Raw genomic sequence first — 23,351 nt, 5'->3', positions numbered from 1 at the left:
CTAGCATGTTCAGCATTATAAGCATTTTTTCTAGCATGCTTCTAGCATGATTAACATGTTGTTACTAACATAATTAGCATGTTGCTAGCATGTTTTAGCATGGTTAGAATATTGCTAGCATGTTGTTAACATAATCGGTGACATGATTTTAACATCCCTGGTAGAAAAAAAACAGCATATGCTGCTGGGTATGTTTTGATGCTGGTTTAAGCTGGTCTTTAGCTGGTTTATGCTGGTCCTTTGCTGGTTTATGCTGGTCCTTAGCTGGTCATGTGGCTAGTCAAGGACCAGCGTAAACCAGCACCCCAGCATCAAAACCTACCTACCAGCATATGCTGTTTTTTCACCAGTACTAATGTACTTCTAGCTACTTCTGTGTAATCGACTAATGTATTTCTAGCATGTTTCCAATGTTTTAACATGATTACCATGTTACTAGTGTGTTTTAGCATGATTAGTATGTTTCTAGCATGATTAACATGTTAGAATGTTGCTAGCATAATTAGCATGTTGTTAGCATGTTTTAGCATAACATGTTTGTGCAATGTTTCTAGCATGATTACTGTGTTGCTAGCGTGCTTTTACCATAATTAGCATGTTGCTTGCATGTTTTAGCATTATTGTGTCGCTAACATGTTTTTAACATGATTAGCATGTTGCTACCATGTTTCTAACATGATTAGCGTGTAGTTAGTATGTTTGATTAGCATGTTGCTAAAATGTTTTTAGCATAATTAGCATGTTGCTAGTATGTTGTTAGCATTTCTCTAAGAAGATAGCATGTTGCCAAGATTAGAATGTAGTAATATTTCACAAAGTCAATGTTTTTACTGTATTTTTTCAAATATTCAAATATTTGCAGCCTTGATGAGCATATAAGTGTTTTTTCCAAAAAATTCAAAAATTATAATTATTTCAAAGTTTTGACGGGTAGTGTAAAATATAGTAAAGCAAATATTTCTAGATTTTTGTTAAATGTGTTTGGCATTTTTGTCTCTCTGCTGCAATTCTGAATGCATTTTTCTTTTTCCTCCCCGTCGCTACAGCTTCAATCCCCAGAATCCTTTGCAAAGAGCGTGCAGGAGCTCACAATAATCCTGCAGAGAACAGGAGACCCAGCCAACCTCAACAGCCTCAGAGCTCCTCTCGAGCGGCTAGCCGGCATCGACCACAACCCTGGTGAGGACGTGCACTCACACTGCCACACGTATACAAACGCAGTCAGATTGCATTGCAATAACCTCTGTGTGTGTGTGTGTGTAGATGCGGCCGCTCCATCCTGGACAGAGCTGGAGAGTGTGTTATTGGCTGTGAAGGTTGTTGTCCATGGGCTGGTGGAATTCATCCAAAACTTCAGTAAAAAGAGCAATGAAAGCCCTCAGGTACAGCATGAGCTCTCACTACACTGATTCAGAATGTATCCTCCTGAATAAATTCAGTCCACTTTATGTGCGGCTGCATTAAAAATGCAGACATTTTTAACATTTTGTCAATTTTATTGTCAACTTTATATTAGGTGGCCTTAACTACTATGTACTTACATTTGATTCTAATAAATAAAAATATAAAAATAACTGCATTTATTTGAAATATAGGTCTTTTGTTACATTATAAATGTCTTTACTGTCACTTTTGAATAATTTAATGTGTGCTAAACAAAAGTATTATTTTATGAAAAAAAAAACACTCTTAACAGTAGTAGAATGTGTATATTATTTATTTACTATTAAACACAATATCTTTTATTTTGTTACATTTTTATTATTGATGTATTATTTTTTTATGTATATAAATGTAATTATGTGTTAAACGTTTTTAGTATTAAATTATTATACACGGTTTGGTGTACAAACATAATTTTGTAATTATGAAAGTAACTGCAAATGATTTTTTTTCTTTTTGACACTTATGTTTCGTAAACTATGAAGGAGCAAGTTATAGCCAGTTTATTTTTGGGTTAGAAATGTATTCTGTTCTCTTTGTTCAGGCTCAACCCAACAGCAAGTACAAGACGAGTATGTGCAGGGACTTACGGCAGCAGGGCGGCTGCCCGAGAGGGGCCAGTTGCACTTTTGCCCACACGCAGGAGGAGCTGGAAAAGTGAGAACACACACTCTTTCCCTTTCACACACATACACACAATCATGATGACCATATCCAGCCGGTCTCGTGCTGCAATGCACAAAAGAGCACAGGCGCACACGCACCTCCCCGACTTCCCACCGTCTCCCGTTCCTCATTCTTATTCAAGCTCACCCACACAATCCCACCAACACAACAGCATACTGGCATGACTGTGGCAGGATTTGCCGTACCTCCCTCCCATCACCCTGTTTCCTCTCTCACGTTCTCTCCATGTCTTACTGTCTCTTTCAGGCACAGAATGAGGAATAGGAAAGCCAGTGGGGCGGTGAGACCTTTCCCGTCAGTCCCAGTGGTTATGGCCAAAACCGGCACCAAAGGAGGAGTCCCAGGGTCAGAGGTGAAGAATCACGAGAAAGACGCTCCAGAGGACACGTCTCCCACTCAGCTCATCCCAAGAGGAGGAGACCACCAGGAGGACAAAACGCTGCACAGTAGTGCTAACGGACTGCCTGCAGTCAGCCTAGAACAGTAAGTGTGCTTCACTTTTACTGAAGCTACTTATAGATTTAAATAATATTCAACTTTCAAAAATCAGATAACGATTCCATTTGGAATGCGAAATAGGGCATTTGAATTACGACTGGACGATATGACATAAAATCAAAATCTCAATTAACTGAACTTTTTACCTCTATTTTGATTAATGAATGATTGTTTATTTATTTATTGTCCTCATTGTTATAGATGTGAATCTGACTCATGATCGCTGTTGTATGTGTCTTCCTCTCATCAATCTTGTCCTGTCACTCTATATGCACAAGTGCTTACTCTAGCTTCTGGCCATTCACACAGAACATGTCTATAACGTGAGACGTGAGATGTTCGTATGCGTCTGTATAGCACCGAAAAAACACGCGGTAGTATGTTTTTAATGAAAAAGTATTAAAGGGGTCATCGGATGCCCATATTTCAAAAGTTGATATGATTCTTTAGGGTCTTAATGAAAAGTCTATTTCTAGTCCAATTCTCAATGGTAGTGTAAAACAACACCGTTTTACCTTGTCAAAATGAGCTCTGCAAAAATCATCCCATTCTGAGGGGTTGTTCCTTTGAATACAAATGAGCTCTGCTCGCCCTGCCCCTCTCTTCTCGCTGCTGCTCTAAGAGATTGTTTACTTTAGCCGCATTTAGCCGCAAAACTTGCTAACTAGCACGTTATTAGGAAAGAACACCTTCTGCTGTAGGTGAAGCTGGATCACAAATGATTTGCACAAACATAGAGATATTCTTGTCTAACTTATATTCCTGCTCCGGCATTGAAACAATGGAGGTCGGGCAGTTACAGCTGATCTGAGGTAAGACGCTCAACTATCGTGGGAGCGGCCTCTGTCGGTGTGACGCCACACATGCATCTGAAAATGGCTATATAGGGGATATTATTTTTACAGATTAATTAAAAACCACTGCATGGATTTTTATCATTATAGGGTAGATTTGTACATACACTGCCAACACACATTAATGTTCAAACAACATGTAAAAGTGAAGTTTGCATCTGATGAAACAGAATAACTGACATGCAGAAATTACGTCGGTTAGTGGTTCTGAATTTCGGTTTCAAGTTCTTTTCGATTAATTGTCCAGCCCTAATTTGCAATGCAAACATTTAAATGCAACAACCTTTTATTATTGTACTTCCGCTTATAGCCTTTATAACTTTTCAATGTAAAAATCTTTACTGCTGACTCACTCATAAAAACAGTCTCTTGTCACCATCTAATGGCGAAACAATGTCACTAAAATCACCATCACAAACACGCACGTTTCTCAATACTAAACATTACAAACTACATTCCGTGACACAAAAACAGTAATATCTATATAATGATACTGGATTTGGGCATCCGCCATGACACTCGCTGTAAGAAATACAGCAAGCGGAGTTATATGATTATAAACTGTGAAATGGTTGTTGGAGTTCTGATATCACTCTAATATCGCACTCTTATTAGCCAATTAGATTTGACGACCAAAAAGAACAGTTGTATAAAATGATAATAAATATGATAATAATAATATTGATTGTGATAATAATAATTATTATTATACAAAATATTAGGGCCGGGACTCGATTAAAAAAAATTATCTAATTAATTAGAGGCTTTGTAATTAATTAATCGAAATTAATCGCATTTTAATCACATATAAATATTTGACCTGAGAACAGTGAGAAGTATTTTTAGTATACCATTGAATAATGACTGAATACATAAGCTTAAGCAACTAAATATTGTTTATTTTTGTTCAACCAAGTCCAACAGACCAGTGCAATATTGCCATTAAGTGTAGCAATAGGATATTTAGAAATATAGTAGCCTACATTTCAGAAAATCAGGTACCCTATAGGTAGGTAGACCTTCTGTAAACTGTTTAAGTAAAACACAATACTTTCAAGTACATTCAGAACATTGGAAACCCTGACTATTACTGTAGACAACATTTCTGTTGCTTCAGAGGCCATAACAGACTTTGTTGATTTACCAACAGCTGGTTTAAAAAAATACAATTAATTTCAGTCCAACTCTCAATAACCTTGGCCAAAACAATAAAGAGTTCAACATAAAGTGCCAGTTGCACCAACAACATAATAAAGTTTCAGTTGCACCAACAACATAAAGAGCCAACCAAAGTGGTCTCATCAGCTTCTTTGTCCATGTTCACTGTGGTTTGTTTTTGTCTGAACGCTAGTTGGTGCTCCAGTATAATCGGTCCGCCGAAACTCATCCAGTGAGAAACGTTCCGCGGTGCAAGAATAAGTGCGATTAAAATGCGTTAAAACATTTAACGCGTTATTTTTGTGTAATTAATTAATCTAAATTAACGCGTTAAAGTCCCGGCCCTAATAAATATATTTCCTTATTATTTTATTTTATTTTTTCATTTTTGTAATTTAAATTGTTTTTGTGGCCTAGAACAACTGAAATACATAACTAAAAAAAAGAATCTTTATGAATCTTTTTTTAGTAGTAAAAATAATATAATAATAAATCTTTTTTTATTTAATAAAATCTTAATTAATTGTAATCTTCACTCTTTTATTGGTGCAGAAAACACTTATAAATAAAGATTCATAAAAACTCTTTATTTTAAAACATTTAATCAACTGACAGAATTATTTTTAATTTTTAATTTTTTCTGTACGATTCTTTTCCCCACTTCTAATTCTTATGGAAATTTTATTGCTTCTTATTTTTCTTACAGAAATCCTGTCAGTCAGAGCAAGTCCTCTGCGATAGCTTCGGGATTGTCTACAGAGGACGACTGCGGTCTCCTCAAACATGGGCCTGTCCTCGCAAGAGCTCATCCTAAGATTTACTACTCTCAGGACCAGAGACCATATGACCTGTCACCCTACCACCAACCTGCCAGTAAGCATCATATCCTGAATCACTCTCTTATGGCATATAATTTTCCACTACACTCACTCGCTTCTGTTTTCCACAGTTCCTCCTCACAAGTCATGCAACGCTCGCTTCCATCGTTCCAGCAACGTGCCCGAGTCCATGTTACCCCCTTCAGTGGGCCCTCTGTACCCAGATCAGCACCCGTCTATTCCTCCTGCAGACAGATTAGGCCCCGGGCCGTATGGGCCACCCTCGACCTACCCCTCTATGTCCCACGCACACGGCATGTACACCCCGGTCTACGACAGCAGACGTGTGTGGAGGCCGCCACTGTATCCCAGGGATGGTGGGAGGAGTAACTCTCTCCCTCCAGAGGTTTTTCATTCCACCGTCTACCAGCCGCCCCTCCGGGAGCGCTTTAACTCGCTGGACAGCCCCTACTGCAGCACAGCGGAGCAGAGAGCGGCAATGCACAGGGCAAGTTTCATTATCTCATGTCTTACAGGCTCATTCATCTTTGAAGAAAGAGTGTCAGTGGGAAATTCTATTCCATGTTGATTTGACATTTAAAGGGATAGTTCACCCAAAACTCCATGATTTACTCACCCTCAAGTCCTATCCTAGGTGTATATGACTTTCTTTCAGACAAATACTATCTGAGTTATATTTAAAAATGGCCTGGCTCTTCCAAGCTTTATAATGCCAGTGAATGGGTTTTGAGATTTTGAAGTCCAATGAAGTGCATCCATCCATCATAAAAAGTGCTCCACACAGGTCCAGGGTGTTAATAAAGGCCTTCTGTGTAAGTAAATCGATGTGTTTGTGTATAAAAATATTCATATTTAAAACTTAAAAACCATACAACAGTTAGCGGAAGCTAGAAATGACGGTTTAAAAAGTTTTAAATATGTATATTTTTCTTACACAAATGCACCAATTCACTTCAGAAGGACTTTATTAACCCCCTGGAGTCATGTGGAGGAAGTTAATAAAATAAAATTACTTTTTATGATGAATGGGTGCATTTTTTTTGGGCTACACAATCTCAACACCCATTCACTGCCATTACAAAGCTTGGAAGAGTCAGGGCATTTTTTTAATATGATTTTTAATATAGCGTTTCTCATTATAATAATAATATAATTATCCTGGATTGTCATTTTTTGTCAACAATTTTTATAATTTTTTTATTTAACTTTATTATTATTAGTTTTTTTTTGTAGTTTTAATTATAATAGTAATATAGTTTAAGTTTTTTCATGTGATATTTATATATATATATTATTCTATTTTAGCAATATCTTTACATTAATATTACCTATTCCATCCTTTAACGCTCACCTAAAGTTAATCTTTGAAAACACAATAATTTAATAACACTGTTAAATGAAAAAAAATCTTTATCAAATCTTAAAATTAATATCCCTTTTTCATACTGAACATAATAATGTTGTGATGCCTAAATTCAGATGATTGATTTTTGCTTTAAGTGTTTTATCTTTAATTAATTTTGACAAATAGTATAAATAGTATAGTTTATTATCTATATAGTATAAGTAATATATATATATGGAGTCACTTGAGATGAAATTCACACTGAAATACTTTTAAATGTACTTATTACTGAAACTGAATCAACAATAAATTTATAGAAGGTACAAGTGGAGTCGCTCCAGATTAAAATTACACTAAAATACTTTTAAATGTACTTGTTCTTAAACAGATTCCTATTGATTCCCTCAAACTGAATCAACAATGAATGTCTAGACGGTACAAATGGAGTCACTTCAGATTAAATTCATATTGAAATATTTTGAAATATGCTTATTCTTTAATAGATTACTATTACTAACCTACCCCAAAAATGTATGTCCTCTAATATAACATTGTTGTTGGTGTCAATGATGATTACTCATAGGGCAGATTCTGAGTGGGAGAACATCTCTCACCTGATCTCAGCATTGAGTTTCTAGTCTGAGAACACCAAACAACAAAACCAAAGCAATCAACAATGAAAATGTGTTACTATATAACACATTACTGTTAATTCTATTAAACTGAATCAAAAATGAATGTGTAGTGAAGTCCAAGTGAAGTCACTTTGTATGTTCACACTGCTTTATTGCTAGTTTTAATTTATAACACTTACCTTTAGATTAACTCAATTTGATTTAAAAATGAAAGCTTAGCAGATACAAATGAAGTCACTTCAGATAGTAACAAGAGCTATTATCTACTTTCCTTCTTTCTTTTTTATTTAATTATGTATCTGTTTATTTGAGCAATGAAAGACAAGGGGATGTTTGAAGCTTGTTTTTAAAAAGTCATTATTTTCACACTGCTCGCTGCTCAGAAATGACACACTTCACCTTTAAATGTAAAACAGGTGACTAAGCTGTTTCATCATGAGAAATGAGAAGTAAAAAAACAATTTCTGTCTTTTGTATAGGACGCGTACACCCGTGGTGTTCCTCTCGGCTATGAGGAACTCTATCGCCACAAACAGGAACAGTGGGTACATCACCACGGCAACATGAACAGGCCCTCCCAATCTTCGCCGGTCTTCACTGTGGATGTGTGTCCAGAGGTACGGCCCACCGATATGGTGTTTTTAGAGGTGTGTGTCATGGGAAACCTACACCACATGTCTGCGCCGTGCTAGAGCGGCGGTAAATCAGATTTGTTGTTTCTTCGATTAATAACTTTGGCACCGAAGCTGCAGTCGCCCTTCTGAGGTGTGTTAAGCTATTTTAAGTGGGTCTGTTGCTCAGCAACTGATAAATCCAAAGCAAGAAGCAGTTCTGTCCTGAAAATTGTGTGTGCGCGCACGAGCGCTTTGAAACGTATGAACTCTCAGAGAAAGATTTGGCACCATGGAGGCTGAGTCACTTTACATTGTTTCTTTCCACCCCCATTTATTTGAATCTGGCAGCCTGTTGCACATGGGTGGGTGTGAGATAGAATGTTGTCATCTCACTCTTTCTCCTCCTTTAGCATCCTGAGGGTGTAGGTGGTGGGCGTATGACTTGTAAGTGTCATGGTGGAGAAGAGAGTCTTGCCCACTACTCGCCCTGGTCGTGCAGCACCATCAGCCCATTTGAGTCAGAGCCCCACCATTTGCCAACCCACTCCTGTTCTAAACAGCTGGTAAGTGGATGCTTCACAACACAATTTCACTAATTTACTTTTAGAATAGCTTACTCAGTAACACATTACCATTGATTCCTACAAAGGGCGTCAAAATGAATATAAAACAGGTGGAAGTGGGGTCACTTCAGATCACATTTACACTTACACACTTACATTGATATACTTGCACTGTATTTTTTCAAACATAAAAACAATGAATGTGTAGAGGTCACAAGTGGAGTCACTTCAGATCAGATTTTCACTGAATACTTCTAAATAATCTTATTTTTTGCCAGGTTCCTATTGATTCCCTCAAACTGAATCAGCAATGAATGTATAGAAGGTAGAAGTGGAGTCACTTCAGATCAGATTTTCACTGAATAATTTTAAATACTCTTATTCTTTACCAGATTCCTATTGATTCCCTCAAAGCGAATCAACAGTTAATGTATGGAGGGTACAAGTGGAGTCACTTCAGATCAGATTTACACTGAATAATTTTAAATACTCTTATTCTTTACCAGATTCCTATTGATTCCCTCAAAGCGAATCAACAGTTAATGTATGGAGGGTACAAGTGGAGTCACTTCAGATCAGATTTACACGGAATAATTTTAAATACTCTTATTCTTTACCAGATTCCTATTGATCCCCTCAAAGCGAATCAACAATAAATGTACAGAGGGTACAAGTGAAGTCACGTCAGGTCGCATTTACACTTACACACTTACATTGATATACTTACATTGTATTTTCTAAAAACAGATTCTTATTGATTCCCTCAAACTGAATCAACAATGAATGTATAGAAGGTAGAAGTGGAGTCACTTCAGATCAGATTTTCACTGAATACTTTTAAATACTCTTATTCTTTACCAGATTCCTATTGATTCCCTCAAAGCGAATCAGCAATGAATGTGCAAAGGGTACAACTGGAGTCACTTTAGATTAAATTTGCGCTAAAATACTTTTATATGTAGTTATTCTTTACCAGATTCCTATTGATTTCCTCAAACTGAATCAACAATGAATATTTAGAAGGTAGAAGTGGAGTCACTTCAGGTCAGATTTTCACTGAATACTTTTAAATACTCTTATTCTTTACCAGATTCCTATTGATTCTCTTAAAGCGAATCAGCAATGAATGTATAGAGGGTACAAGTGGAGTCACTTCAGATCAAATTTGCACTAAAATACTTTTAAACTTTTTTTTTTTCAAACTAAATCAACAATGAATGTATAGAGGGTACAAGTGGAGTCACTTCAGATCAAATACTCATATTCTTTACCAGATTCCTACTGATTCTCTCAAAGCATATCACCAGCGAATGTACAGAGGGTACAAGTGGAGTCAATTCAGATCAATTTTGCGCTAAAATACTTTTAAACACAGTTATTCTTTAACAGATTCCTATAAATTTCCTCAAACTGAATCAACAATGAATGTATAGAAGGTACAAGTGGAGTCACTTCAGATCAAATTTGCACTAAAATACTTTTAAATGTAGTTATTCTTTACCAGATTCCTGTTGATTTTCTCAAACGGATTCAACAATGAATGTATAGAAGGTAGAAGTGTCAGATCAGATAGAAGTGGAGTCACTGCAGATCAAATTTACATTCAAATACTTTTAAATGTGCTTATTCTTAAACAGATTCCTATTGATTCCCTTAAACAGAATCAACAATCAGTGTGTAGAGGGTACAAGTGGAGTCACTTCAGATCAAATGTACACTGTAATACTTTTAAATGTAGTTATTCTTAAACAGATTCCTACTGATTCCCTCAAACTGAATCAGTAATGAACATTTCACTTCAAATCAGATTCGCACTGAAATACTTTTAAATGTACTTGTTCTTTACCAGATTCCCGCTGACCCCCTCAAACTGAAATAACGATGAATGTATAGAGGGTACAAGTGGAGTCACTTCAAATTACATTTACGCTTATACACTTACACTGATATAAATATGCTTATTCGGTTATTTATACACGTTATTTTAAGGTGTCCTTGTTACAGTGTAATTATACGGTTACATATTGAGTAATATTAGTTAATCTACATGTACTTACTATATGATTAGGGTTAAGACTAGTGTTTGGCTTAGAGTTATTTGCATGTAATTGTGCACAATTAATTGTTATTTTAATAGTAAGTACATGTAACGTGTAACAAGGACACCTTAAAATAAAAAAAAAATAAATAAATCAACATTGAATGTATAGATGGAAAAAAGTGTAATCACTCCAGATTAAATTTACACTGCTATACTTTAAAATATGTTTTTTCTTTAATAGATTACAGACTAACCTACACACACACACACACACACACACAAATGTATGTCCTCTAATATAACATTGTTTTTGGTGTCAATGATGATTACTCATAGGGCAGATTCTGAGTGGGAGAACATCTCTCACCTGATCTCAACATTGAGTTTCTAGTCTGAGAACACCAAACAACAGAACTAATTGAAAATTTGTTACCATATAACACATTACTGTTAATTCTCTCGAACTGAATTAAACATGAATGTGTAGTGAAGTGCAAGTGAAGTCACTTTTGTATGTTACATCACACAAAGCAATGCTTCATTAACGTGATTGTGATACGATTCCTAATCGAGATCTTATTATCTGTCCTCAGGACGGGGAGAATGGCGGCAAACGGTGGCTGCACATGTTCGAGCCCTACAGGCGACTGAAAGAAGAAGATCCCATCATTCCTTTTGGAGAGGGGCCCATCATCTCTAAATGGGGAGCCATTTCCCGTGCATCCCGCACCGGCTTTCACACAACTGACCCAGTCCAGGCCACTGCATCGCAGGGGTGTGCCGGTACCACTTCAATCAACTTCAGAGGTTAGAATCTGCATTGCTTTTTATGCATTTGACTTGATGTTTTAAATGTTTTGGCGTTGAGAGTAATTTATGTTCAATTTTTTTTACAGACTATAGCTGTCATATTGGTCACAGTGACCTCAGATGGGGCCCACGTGGTTCTGATTCTTCTAGTCACTCCAGCTTTCTAGAAAGGTACCTGGTCAAACTGAGACATCTTGTGTTAGAAACTTAATTTCTTAATGCAAATGCTTAGTATCAAACAACAACAAAAATCCCATAGACTTACTTTGAAGACATCTATATATAGAGAGTCCTGTTGACTTGAGCCAGTAAACAACCATTAATTTTACTGGATTGTCAGGAACACTGTAGCAGTAGTCTTCACAGTGTTTCCCCATCTTCACCCCCACCCCATCCCACTGTAGTTGTCTGGCTGTCCTCTGTAGCATTCTAAAAATAGAGCAGCAGCCGGAACATAGCTCCTCTCGTTTGTGTTTGCAAAGCTCTTACACACTGCAGTGAGGGCTTACATTTCATAGAGGCTCCTTAACACCCACAAGTACTTATCTGCCTGCTACAATTCATGTACAAACATCGTAAATATATATATTAAAAGTTATTCTACCATATTCTACACTATTGCGTACTTATTTATATGACATCTGTTGTCGATACCATGGCAAAACGAATATGCTTTTGAGTTTTTAATATGTATGCTATATTTTTAATATATAATTTAATTTCATATGTATTTATAAAGGAAGAAGTCTCTTATGCTCACCAAGGCTGCATTTATTTGATCAAAAATACAGTAAAAACAGAAATATTATTGCAGTTTAAAATAATACTTTTTCTATATTAATATATTGTAAAATGTAATTTATTCCCGTGAGACAAACCTGAATTTTCAGAATCATTACTCCAGTCTTCAGTGTCACATGATCCTTCAGAAATCATTCTAAAAAGCTGATTTGCTGCTCAAGAAAATGTGTTTGTATTTTTGTGTAAACAATGAAAAATTAGTTTCAGGATGAATTGAAAGTTCAAAAGGAACAGCATTTGTTTGAAATTGAAATCTTGTGTAACATTATAAATGTCTACTGTAACTTGAGTCCTTGCTGAATAAAACAAACAACTAAATTCTTAAAAAAATGCTGATATAAACTTTTTAACAGTGTGAATAAATCCTATTATTTCTAAAGAGAAAACATATATGAAATATATAAAACATTTTATAGCTTACAGACTAACCTACACAAAAATGTATGTCCTCTAATGTAACATTGTTTTTGGTGTCAATGATGATTACTCATAGGGCAGATTCTGAGTGGGAGAACATCTCTCACCTGATCTCAATATTGAGTTTCTAGTCTGAGAACACCAAACAACAAAACCTATTGATTTGTGTTTTTAGCTTCTGGCTGGTTTCAGAGCTCAGTGTGTGTGTCTGTTCGTTTTAGCGATCAGCTGGCCGTGTCAGGGCTGCATGTAAGGCGTAATTCCTTCAGCTGCGGGTCAAAGCAGGGCACAGATCTGCTGGGAAAGGATGGGACAGAGAGTGAGCCTGACAGAGACATCGAGCTGGAGCTGTCCGCTCTGGACATGGAGGACACAGAGACGCAGGATTGCAACTCTGAGGTAACTTTTAGAATCAGTCTTGAAAGCTTAGATTGCATTGGGTTGTTCAGTGTTTAATTGCTTGTATATAATCTGAAGGACTCCATCGAAACACAAAGCCGCTCCCAGAACAGCCATCTCTCTAGAGTTTTTGGTGATCCAGCGGCAAGTTCTCACTTGGAAAACAACCTGCCTGACAGAATGGACGCCCACCTTATGAAGAAGATGGCATTCAGGTAAACAGAGCTTTGTTGACACAGCACACAAATCTGAGTTGGTTTTCGAATCACTATATTTTGGGCTGACTATTTGCTTGTCATTTGTGACAAGTGAGGAAATCGGATAAGTTTGTTTGTAGTTGCTGTAATAATGATGTAGTAACTGTCAGTGTGGAAAGAGGGGAAGACATTGACAATTTTTATTTTCTCTCCCATTTTAAAAGTTGACAAACTTATTTATATTAATAAGAGATGTAATTTATTATTTCTCTTATGGTGACTTATGGTGTTACAGAAAGACCCTCTCTCCTGGAGACCTCAGTTTAGGGAAAATGCAGATGAGGACATGCTCGCCCAGGCCTGGAGACCCTCCGCGACCCAGTCCAGGACCTGAGATGCTGCTAAACGGGAACTGAGGTGTGCTGAAAACACCAGTCCTCCTCATGTTCTAATTCCATGGGGTCATGCCAAGAATCCACCATCCTCCTTAGGTAGAAGGTAGAGTTGCCCTTATAGGAGTCAATCGAGGCAGCGAGACGCAGCCGAAAGCCTTCTGTATTCATGTGTTCTCTTCATAAGAGCTAGCTATGCCCTGTAATTGTAATCACTCATCATCTGTTCAGAGTCGGTTTGTTTTTCTTAATCACTGCTTGTGGATGAATGTTCACGTTGAGTCACAACTCCACCTCAGGTAACTCTCGATGTCAGCCAATCAGAACTCTCTCCAAGCCAGGAAACCATTTACCCATGTCCCGTAACTCTGTACAGAAGTGACGGTTCTCACTAGCTTTTAGCACACTGAGGAAACCATAATCTACTGTATAATGATTATATAGCAGACTCTTCCAATATATATTAAGAATAACCAAGGTGCTTGGAATCTATAGTACATGCATTATTATTAATATTATTGCAGTGTTGCCACTGAAATGTTATGTGCATTAATTGTTTGTTGGGCATCATTGTTTGAAACAACCATTGATTGATCATTGTTCAAATGTATGTATGTGTATTATGGTATATGTCTGGTATCTCTAAGAGACATTACACAAGTAATCAATATTTTGTAAAAATACTCAAAAGAAACAGTTCACCCAAAAATGAAAATTCTGTCATTGCCATAAATGTGACGTTAAAGTGGCCCATATGACTTGTGCGCTATTTCCAAGGAATTTATGTAGTTAATCAATGAAAATCCTTCCACTAACATGTTGTAGTTGAGGCCAGCTTGTTCGAGTCCTAGTACAGGCCATCCCTGAATAATTATGCAGAGTCAAAAAAGACACCAGAAGAGGGCAGAGTCTAAGTCAAGAACGAGACCAGAAGATGGGTCAGTCTGAGTGAAGACTGAGACCAGAAGAGGATTGAGTCCGAGTCAAGACCAAGACCAAAGAGGGTAGATGCTGAGTCAGTCACAAAAGACACCGGAAGAGGGCCAAGTCCAAGTCATGACCGAGCCCAAAAGATGGGCAGATCTGAGTCAAGACTGAAGCCAGAACAGGGTCGAATCTGAATGAAGACAGAGACCAGAGGAGGGTCCAGTCCGAGTGAAGACAGAGACCAGAAGAGGGTCGAGTCCAAGTCAAGACAGAGACCGGAAAAAGGGTCAAATCAGAGTCAAGACAGAGACCAGAAGAGATCAGAGTCAAGACAGAGACTAAAAAAGGACTGAGTCTGAGTGAAGACAGACACCAGAAGAGAGTCGGGTCTGAGTCAAGACTAAAATCAGAAGATCACATCTCGGTCAAGACAAACACCAACAAGGGCAGAGTCCGAATCAAGACCAAGAATAGAAGAGGGTCAAATCTGAGTCAAGACTGAGACCAGAAGAGGGTTGAGTCTGAGTCCGGGTCAAAAAAAGACACCGGAAGAGGGCCAAGTCCAAGTCAAGCCCAAAGCCAGAAAAGGGTTGAGTCTGAATGAAGACAGAGACCAGAAAAGGGTCAAGTCTGAGTCAAGATCAAAACCAAAAAAGGATAGAGCCTGAGTCAAAAAAGACACAGGAAAAGGGCTGAGTCCAATTTAAGACTGAGACCAGAAAAGGGTCCAGTCTTGAGTGAAGACAGAGACCAGAAAATGGTCAAATCAGAGTGAAGACAGAGACCAGAAGAGGGTTGAGTCTGAGTGAAGACAGAGACCAGAAGAGGGTCGAGTCCGAGTCAAGACAGAGACCAGAAAAGGGTCAAACCAGAGTGAAGACAGAGACCAGAAGAGGGTTGAGTCCAAGTCAAGACAGAGACCAGAAGAGGGTTGAGTCCAAGTCAAGACAGAGACCAGAAGAGGGTCGAGTTCGAGTCAAGACAGAGACCAGAAAAGGGTAAAATTAGATTCAAGACAGAGACCAAAAGAGGGCAGAGTCTGGGTCAAGACAGAGACTAGCAGAGGACTGAGTCTGAGTGAAGACAGAGTCCAGAAGAGGTTTGAGTCTGAGTCAAGACTAAAATCAGAATATAGTCACATCTTGGTCAAGACAAACACCAGAAAAGGGCAGAGTCTGAATCAAGACTGAGACTAGAAGAGGATTGAGTCTTAGTCAAGACAGAGACCAGTAGTGGGCCGACCCCATGTCAAAACAAAAATCAGAAAAGAGTCACATATGGATCAAAACAAACACCACAAGAGGAAAGAGTCTGAATCAACACCAAGACCTGAAGACGATTGAGTCTGAGTCAAGACAGAGCCAAGAAGACGGTTGAGTCTGAAGCAAGACAGAGCCCACTAAAGCAGGGGTAGCGAACTACGGCCCTGAACAACCACAGTCCTCCAGAGTTCAGCTCCAATCCTAATTAAAACCTACATGCCTGTAGATGATTCATAGTAACCCATCATTAGGGTTAAACCAAAATTCTGCCGGGCTGCTGCTCTCTAGGACTGACATTCGCCACCCCTGCATTAGAGGATCGAGCCTAAATCTGTGACAAAGTCTAAGACCTAATTTACCACAATGCTGAATTTCTGTCATTTTTGGGTGAACTGTATCTTTAATAGCTATAAACAACAAACAGCACAACAGAATTTCACAGTTCAGTCGCGTTTGAGGATGTGGAATTGTTTAGTGTGTATGAAACGCCTAATACCGTGACAGTTCCCGTCTGTTGTTTACAATAGTCAAAAGGTCACTTCGTGTTTTGTTTTCGCTGTTGTAGTTTCAGTTTGAATAATACAGATGATTAGACTGAGTTTTAGGGTTCTTTATTTTCCAAAATTCTTGTTTTCCCTTTATTTTATGACAAAACATTGCTAACTTCCATGAAGTTGTTGTTGGGATATTTTGTATCGGTTTTCAATTGTTCAGTCAGCATTTTGAAAGTACAATCAACCCTGCAGTATCTACAAACCATCACAGGTTTTTGAGGATTATTTCCTGCTTGATTAAGAGTAAAAATAATCAGAATAACTCCAAGATTGCTGGCGTTTTAATGTAGTCTTGTAGTGTTCCTGAAGGGAGAAAGTAAAACTCTCTTATTTAAAATAGCATTTCATTGTTTAACATTTTTCTCCAGTCACTGATTTCTCTTTTTGTTAAATGTGTTGCCTGGACCAGTTAAGTATGTGTATATGTTTGTATTAGTGTATGAATGTGCATATTGTCTTAAGCCTGAACAAAATATGAATATGAATGCATTATCACTTAAGACTGTTAATCACGGTTTTACTTATGTGGTATTAGTGTTTTTCCACTGAGTGAATCTTCCTGGTCTCGGCTCAAGCGCTGTCTCATTAAATCTCATTTTGCCTCCTGCAGTCAAAGTGTTTCTGGACAGGCGATGTTTCAGCTGCACCTTCCAGCAAAGACTTTTTTTTTTTTTTTTGCGAAATGCGATATACAGAAATTTGTTTATTTTTAATGGATGAGTCTTAGCGTGTTGATTTAGTGTACATGTAAAGAATTTTGCCTTTATTTTTGGTTTCTATTCTATTTGTTCGATATGAGATTTTTAAAAAATGGCGCTGGGCTGGTAACAATACAAATTTCCATTTTAATTTTCTCGCTAGCTATCAAATGGCCTTTTTTTATTTTTTATCGCCTGTTGCAATGCAGCAAAGCCTTATTAGTACATGTTCGACTGGTTTATCTGCCCAGCTCAGCCCTGTATCATGCATGCTGCCTTTGGCAAAGAGGTTCTTTGGCAAAGGAAGTATGATTGTGTAGTTGTGTCACACAACACCCCAGTGCTGTGAGTGTCCTGCACTGTATCTTGCATTGTACTCACTTCCTATAGCACTTACTGTCTGCTCGTATGGATTACTATCTGGATTATGATTGTTTTATATCCATAGTTCTGTAGTGTTTTGTTTTTTTCCCTTGGAAATGTCAGTTTTGTTTGCATTTAAATTTTACAAATTTGCTTAGCTGTAATAATGGGGCAGGATGTGTTTGGTTGTGATGATGCTTGTTTTTGTCCTGTGTGCAACTGCAAAAACGAACTGATGTGTTGGATATTTTTACGTCTGTATTAGACATTTTATTTGCAAATCTATTGTTCGATTCAATTGTAAATGAATAGAAGATGGGCATCCGTCATTTTATACAACCAGAGCCATCATTCGATGGACATACTGCACATTTTTATGATATATAATCAGATATACAAGGCTATTTATGGTCATAGAGAGAACGATTCTAAAAGTCAGGAATATCTTTTGATGAAATAATAGTAGAAATTATTTATATTGCATTTGTTTCTTTTTAAATACCACCGGGCAAAGATTTCCCTTTTGCTTGTGGCAATGCAAGAAAGATTATATAGAAATGTAGCTAATGCAAAGTCGATTCTTACTGGTTGTTTGTTTGTTATTGCTCTTGTATCTTGGCTAAGCTTGGCTCTGATATGTAGGGCAAGCTGGTGAGATGAATCTAAAGGTCATGACATGTAGTTGCATGCCAAGATAATAAACACAGTTACATCATCACTTGAGTGTTCAGACTCTTTCTTATACCCTGAGGATGCAGTTTTATGAATAAGCATGACATCTGCTGGTGTTCGGTGGTACGACAACATTACGGTGGGCTACTGGACTGCAGTCTTCACTTGGACAAACGTAAGAACCTGAAATCGGCATTTGAAGATTAAAATATTGCTCACAGAGATGTATGATGTGAAAATGTGAAGGTGTCGCGATGCTCGAACCTATGTATTTTCACTCAGAAATTGCTAGTAAATTTCACAAGTTAAAAAATGGCAATTAATGTTGAATTAAACATGAAAGTTTGAAATAGAAGGAGTAAAACGGTTTTGTCTTATAAAATGTGCAATAATCTTTACAACCTTACATTTTACAACCTAAAATCATTTTAGTCTAAGGCAAATCTTAATGAAAAACCCTGTTATGGAAGGTAGATAAAAATTTCCTGAACTGTGCAACCAAACAAATGGCAAGATAAACTTCTTGCAAAGAGGAAGGAAAAATGATCCCAATGATGTAACATCACAACTGGGAGGGGTTTAAAGGAACATATTCATATCATAGATATACAGTTGAAGTCAAAAGTTTAGAATCTGTAGTTGTTCATGATTCCCATGATTCCTGAACAGTTAAACTGCCTGCTGTTCTTCAGAAGAATCCTTCAGATCCCACAAATTCTTTGGTTTTTCAGCATTTTTGTGTATTTGAACCCTTTCCAACAATGACTGTATGATTTTGAGATCCATCTTTCACACTGAAGACAACTGAGGGACTCAACTATTACAGAAAGTAATATGATATATGATATTTAGGCAAATAAGAAAAATGTACACATCTTCATTCTGTTCAAAAGTTTTCACACCCTTGGTGTGAAAATATGGCTCTAAAAATCATACATACATACATTGTTGGAAAAGGTTCAAATACACAAAAATACTGGAAAACCGAAGAATTTGTGGAGCCTAAAGTATTTTTCTGAAGAACAGCCGGCAGTTTCACAGTTCAGGACAAACAAGGGACTCATGCACAACTATCACTAAACAAAAAAACACAGCTGTGGATCATTCAGGTAATAACACAGTATTAGGAATCAAGCGTATGTAAACTTTTGAATGGGGTAATTTATTGGGGTCATCAACTATTATTTTCTCTTGTAGACTATATGTAAACATCTTTTATGTGAAATTTCTTATTCAGGTTAGTGCTAAATAAACAATAACATGCATTTTATATGATCCCTCTTATTTTGGTAAAATAGCTAACATTTTGCAGATTCTGCAAGTTGTATGTAAACTTTTGCCTCACATGTCAGATCTTCTATATATTATCAAAAAAAAAAACTGAGATTTATTCATTTTTAACCACACACTAAATGAGGAATTTTGTAAAGCAAAAAAAAAAAAAAAAAAAAAAGTATATATATATATATATTGTTACAGCCTGTGTATATTCAGTTTATGGTTAGTAGGAAATACATGCTAATCAGTAAGAGGAACATTTTGTTCCAAACTGCATACTACCTTATCTTTTACCCATGCATTCTATAAAAAGTATATGGAAATGTTCTGTATGCCTAGTCTTGTATAATAGACTTTAGTCAGTTAGTCACCATATTGAATTTAACATGGATGAAAACGAGGCTGTGAGGGACTATATAAATATCCTACATCATTTTCACAACCAAAAAATTTTTAAAACTGTTTTATGTAGTTTTGTCTCATCAGCTGAACAGTCGGTATGTTGTTATCACTACCTTTTATTCCTGTCAAAAAATTAAAATGGCACACCCATAGTTCTCTTGTAGTATACAACAGTTCTTCTTTGCAGTGTTTGGATTCTACTTTTTCTGCGGTAGTATGCAACATGCTCGACTTCCTTTTACTCTCATCTCAGATTTGTTGGCCTTATTACTTAATTTAACTGCCAAATGTTTCCTAATCTGATGCAAAATAGATTAGAAATGTGAAATTGTATTTATTTGTGACCCTGGACCACAAAACCAGTCTTAAGTCGCTGGGGTTTATTTGTAGCAATAGCCATAAAAAAAAAAAAAAAAAAAAAAACATTGTATGGGTCAAAATTATTGATTTTTCTTTTATGGCAAAAATCATTAGGAAATTAAGTAAAGATCATGTTCCATGAAGATATTTTGTAAAATTCCTACTGTAAATGTATGAAAACTTAATTTTTGTTTAGTCATATACATTGTTAAGAACATTATTTGAAGAACTTTAAAGGCAATTTTCTCAATATTTAGATTTTTTTGCACCCTCAGATTCCTGATTTTTAATCAGTTGTATCTCGGCCAAATATTGTCCTATCCTAACAAACAATACATCAACGGAAAGCATATTTCTTCAGCTTTTATATGATGTATAAATCTCAATTTTGAAAAAATGACCCTTATGACTGGTTTTGTGATCCATGGTCACATTTTGTAAGTGATACGCTACACAGGTAAACATGTAATATAATGATTAACATGACAACAGTGTAGCATAATACTGTTTAAAATGCTTTTCTTCCACAACTTTGTAAATATCCTCTATTAGTATGCAGAATGTAGTACATACTGCACAGAAAGCAGTACGCTCGTTTTCGGTTCCATTCCGAAGATTGCCGAAGAGTGCGGCGGCGCATGCGCAGTGCGAGCGGGGTTTGGTTTGTGTTTACAGCAGGACTGTTGCTGGCTAATGTTCAGCGCTGTTATGTCAAGCCTCTCTGGAATAAAAAGCTTTTGTGAAAACAGGTAGGATGAGTGGCAGCGATGCACACCTCCGTGTTTTTATTTACTCTAAACGGCCGCTTCGTTATTCGGTAGTTTCGTCGTTTTAGGGGGAAGATATAACACAATATATGCAGATTTGGATTTGAGGCTAGCATGCTACAGTGTATTAGCCCGTTAAAGGCCGTGTGCTGATATCTGCTCACTGCATGACATAAAAACCTGCAAAAATCTGTTGTCTGCACAGCACACATGCGCATCTTTGTGACAGATTCCTTTTTTAAAAAAAGAAAAATAGCAAAATCAAAGGCGTTGTTTGTTTGTTACTGTCTAAACCAGATATAAGATGCAATTAGGGGATTTGTTCGCCTCACATAGTAGAAATGCATCATCTGCAATAGGTGCAAACACAGCTGCATTACTAAGTTTTATCGCATTTGTAATGATTCTGAATCTAGTTAGTTGTAATGGTTATGTGTTTGATTGTACGAGCTAGTGATTCTGACTCGAATCAGTTAAATCTGCCAAAAGACCAAAAACATCTTTATTTGTTTGTTTAGTGACTCTTTCTGCAGTTTACGTTGTTACGCCAATAGGTGGCGTCAAGTGACTGTCTTTCTCTGTAATAAGCAAGTCATTGAATCATGCATTCAAGTGATTTCTTCAAAGACAAGAGTTATTATTTTCAACAATGCATGTTTTTGTTTCTCCAACTACCTGGCAGGACTAAAAGTCTTAATAAGTACTTGTTCAGTGCAATTTTGAACTCAAAACGACCTGTTTACTGAAGAGGAAGTGTTCATTTAATAGGTCAACCAATAAAACGCTCAGTCATAAATTGTGGTTGAATGCTGTTGGCTCGTAATATCAATCTTTAAAAGTGTGGTCACATTTGGACAGACATTAGTGAAATATGCATGGTGAAATTTTGAGATGCATTGAAATTATCAACGGTTAGTGTAACTGCATCTCAAAACTGGTATTCACTTCAAACGGGAAAGACGAGTCAGTGCAGTGAGAACGATTCATTGATTCATGATTCATTTTGCTCCTGTTCATTGCAATGTTTACAAAGCACTAAGTTCACTAACTGTAGCACAACCTTATTCCTCCACCCAGAGGCGGATGCACATTAATTTTGCTAACCTGATTTGAGATTGCATAACAGTTGTCTTTAGAGGAACTGTGTGTCTGGTACAGAGACCCAACAGCCACACCTTAAGATTTAAACCAAGACTGGTAACTTTTTATTTCCTGAGAGGTGAAGTAACATATTTATTTAATCTGTGCTTCAAGATTTACTCAGCACAGTTTCAGCCATTAATTTTAAAGTGAGCTACGCAACAAAAACTTAGCCTGAAAGCAGTTTGATATAGACCAATGCTGAAATATTGCAAAAGTTTGTATTATATTTATTTTTAATGATGCATATTCTCAAAAATTGTTTATTATTATTATTGTTATTAATAATAATAATTCTAATTATATTATCATTTATAATTTACTATTTAATATATAATAATGTGATGGTAAATCACAAGTACAACCAAATAAGTACAAGACCTATTTGAGAAAAAAAAAAGTAAAAACAGTAATATTGTGAACTATTTATTTTATTTAAAACACTTTTTTTTATTTTAATATATTTTAAAATGTAATTTATTCCTGTGATGCAAAGCCAAAGTGTTCAGATTTCCCTATCAATATTGAAAGCAGTTTTGAAAACCATGATGTAGGGCTGCATGATTATGACAAAAATCATAATTGTCGATTATTCCCTTGAAATCATAATTGCGATTATTAATTACGGTTATCACAATTTACATAGAATAATGTTTTGAATAGCTTTATACCATTGTTTGAAGCAACTGCATGCCACATTTTCATATATAGCTTTTTCTGTAGATATAAAAAAGTTAAAATTTAAAAAAATAAAACAATGCGAAAAAAAACCCCTTAAGATAACCTGTAGGGAAAATACACACACATTTTAAAATGTTTGTAAAAGGTGATGATAAAAACATTTATAATACCAAAGATTTCTATTTCAAATAAATGGTCTCCAAAAAATATATAACTGCTGAAAATTTAGCTTGCATCACAGAAATATATATATATATATATATATATATATATATATATATATGAATGCTCCTGACACATAGTATACGTTCATCAAATACTTTTACTTCAAACTCGCTAAATTCCAGCCTCAGCCCAATCAAAAGTACCACTACTTACATAGAAACCTATACAAAGTAGCAAGAAAGAAATGCTAATTTTAAAGAAATACATCAGATGGATTTAGAGGCTTTTGCATCTGAACTCTTCATATATAGATATAGATATATAGATATATATAATGAACTGTTTTAGAGAACGTGTTTCATTGGTTGAAAAACCTAATAGTAGACTGT

The 23,351-nt window shown here is 36.4% G+C and overlaps 2 protein-coding genes across 6 annotated transcripts in view; both read left to right on the top strand.

The window, feature by feature from the left end:
- The window catches only part of rc3h2 (ring finger and CCCH-type domains 2), a 31,675-nt gene extending 16,259 nt beyond the window's left edge, over nucleotides 1–15,416 (top strand). For 2 of the 3 annotated variants that reach the window (XM_051120689.1, XM_051120690.1), the window contains exons 7-19: nucleotides 1,047–1,179; nucleotides 1,264–1,382; nucleotides 1,988–2,100; nucleotides 2,377–2,613; nucleotides 5,347–5,513; nucleotides 5,590–5,966; nucleotides 7,939–8,106; nucleotides 8,484–8,636; nucleotides 11,271–11,484; nucleotides 11,574–11,658; nucleotides 12,927–13,104; nucleotides 13,183–13,319; nucleotides 13,597–15,416. In XM_051120689.1, coding sequence (XP_050976646.1) covers nucleotides 1,047–1,179; nucleotides 1,264–1,382; nucleotides 1,988–2,100; nucleotides 2,377–2,613; nucleotides 5,347–5,513; nucleotides 5,590–5,966; nucleotides 7,939–8,106; nucleotides 8,484–8,636; nucleotides 11,271–11,484; nucleotides 11,574–11,658; nucleotides 12,927–13,104; nucleotides 13,183–13,319; nucleotides 13,597–13,717 — 2,202 coding nt within the window. In that variant the 3' untranslated portion in view covers nucleotides 13,718–15,416. The remainder of the gene's footprint in view (nucleotides 1–1,046; nucleotides 1,180–1,263; nucleotides 1,383–1,987; nucleotides 2,101–2,376; nucleotides 2,614–5,346; nucleotides 5,514–5,589; nucleotides 5,967–7,938; nucleotides 8,107–8,483; nucleotides 8,637–11,270; nucleotides 11,485–11,573; nucleotides 11,659–12,926; nucleotides 13,105–13,182; nucleotides 13,320–13,596) is intronic. The other variant, XM_051120691.1, reaches the window with a different exon arrangement.
- A 5,413-nt stretch (nucleotides 15,417–20,829) lies between these two features.
- The window catches only part of LOC127171982 (rab GTPase-activating protein 1), a 112,215-nt gene continuing 109,693 nt past the window's right edge, over nucleotides 20,830–23,351 (top strand). For 2 of the 3 annotated variants that reach the window (XM_051120981.1, XM_051120980.1), the window contains exon 1: nucleotides 20,830–20,958. The gene's annotated coding sequence lies outside the window, so the exon portion shown is untranslated. The remainder of the gene's footprint in view (nucleotides 20,959–23,351) is intronic. The other variant, XM_051120982.1, reaches the window with a different exon arrangement.

Source organism: Labeo rohita, chromosome 10, assembly GCF_022985175.1.
Source record: "Labeo rohita strain BAU-BD-2019 chromosome 10, IGBB_LRoh.1.0, whole genome shotgun sequence".
Taxonomy (NCBI): domain Eukaryota; kingdom Metazoa; phylum Chordata; class Actinopteri; order Cypriniformes; family Cyprinidae; genus Labeo; species Labeo rohita.
This window is presented reverse-complemented; position numbering and strand designations above follow the sequence as displayed.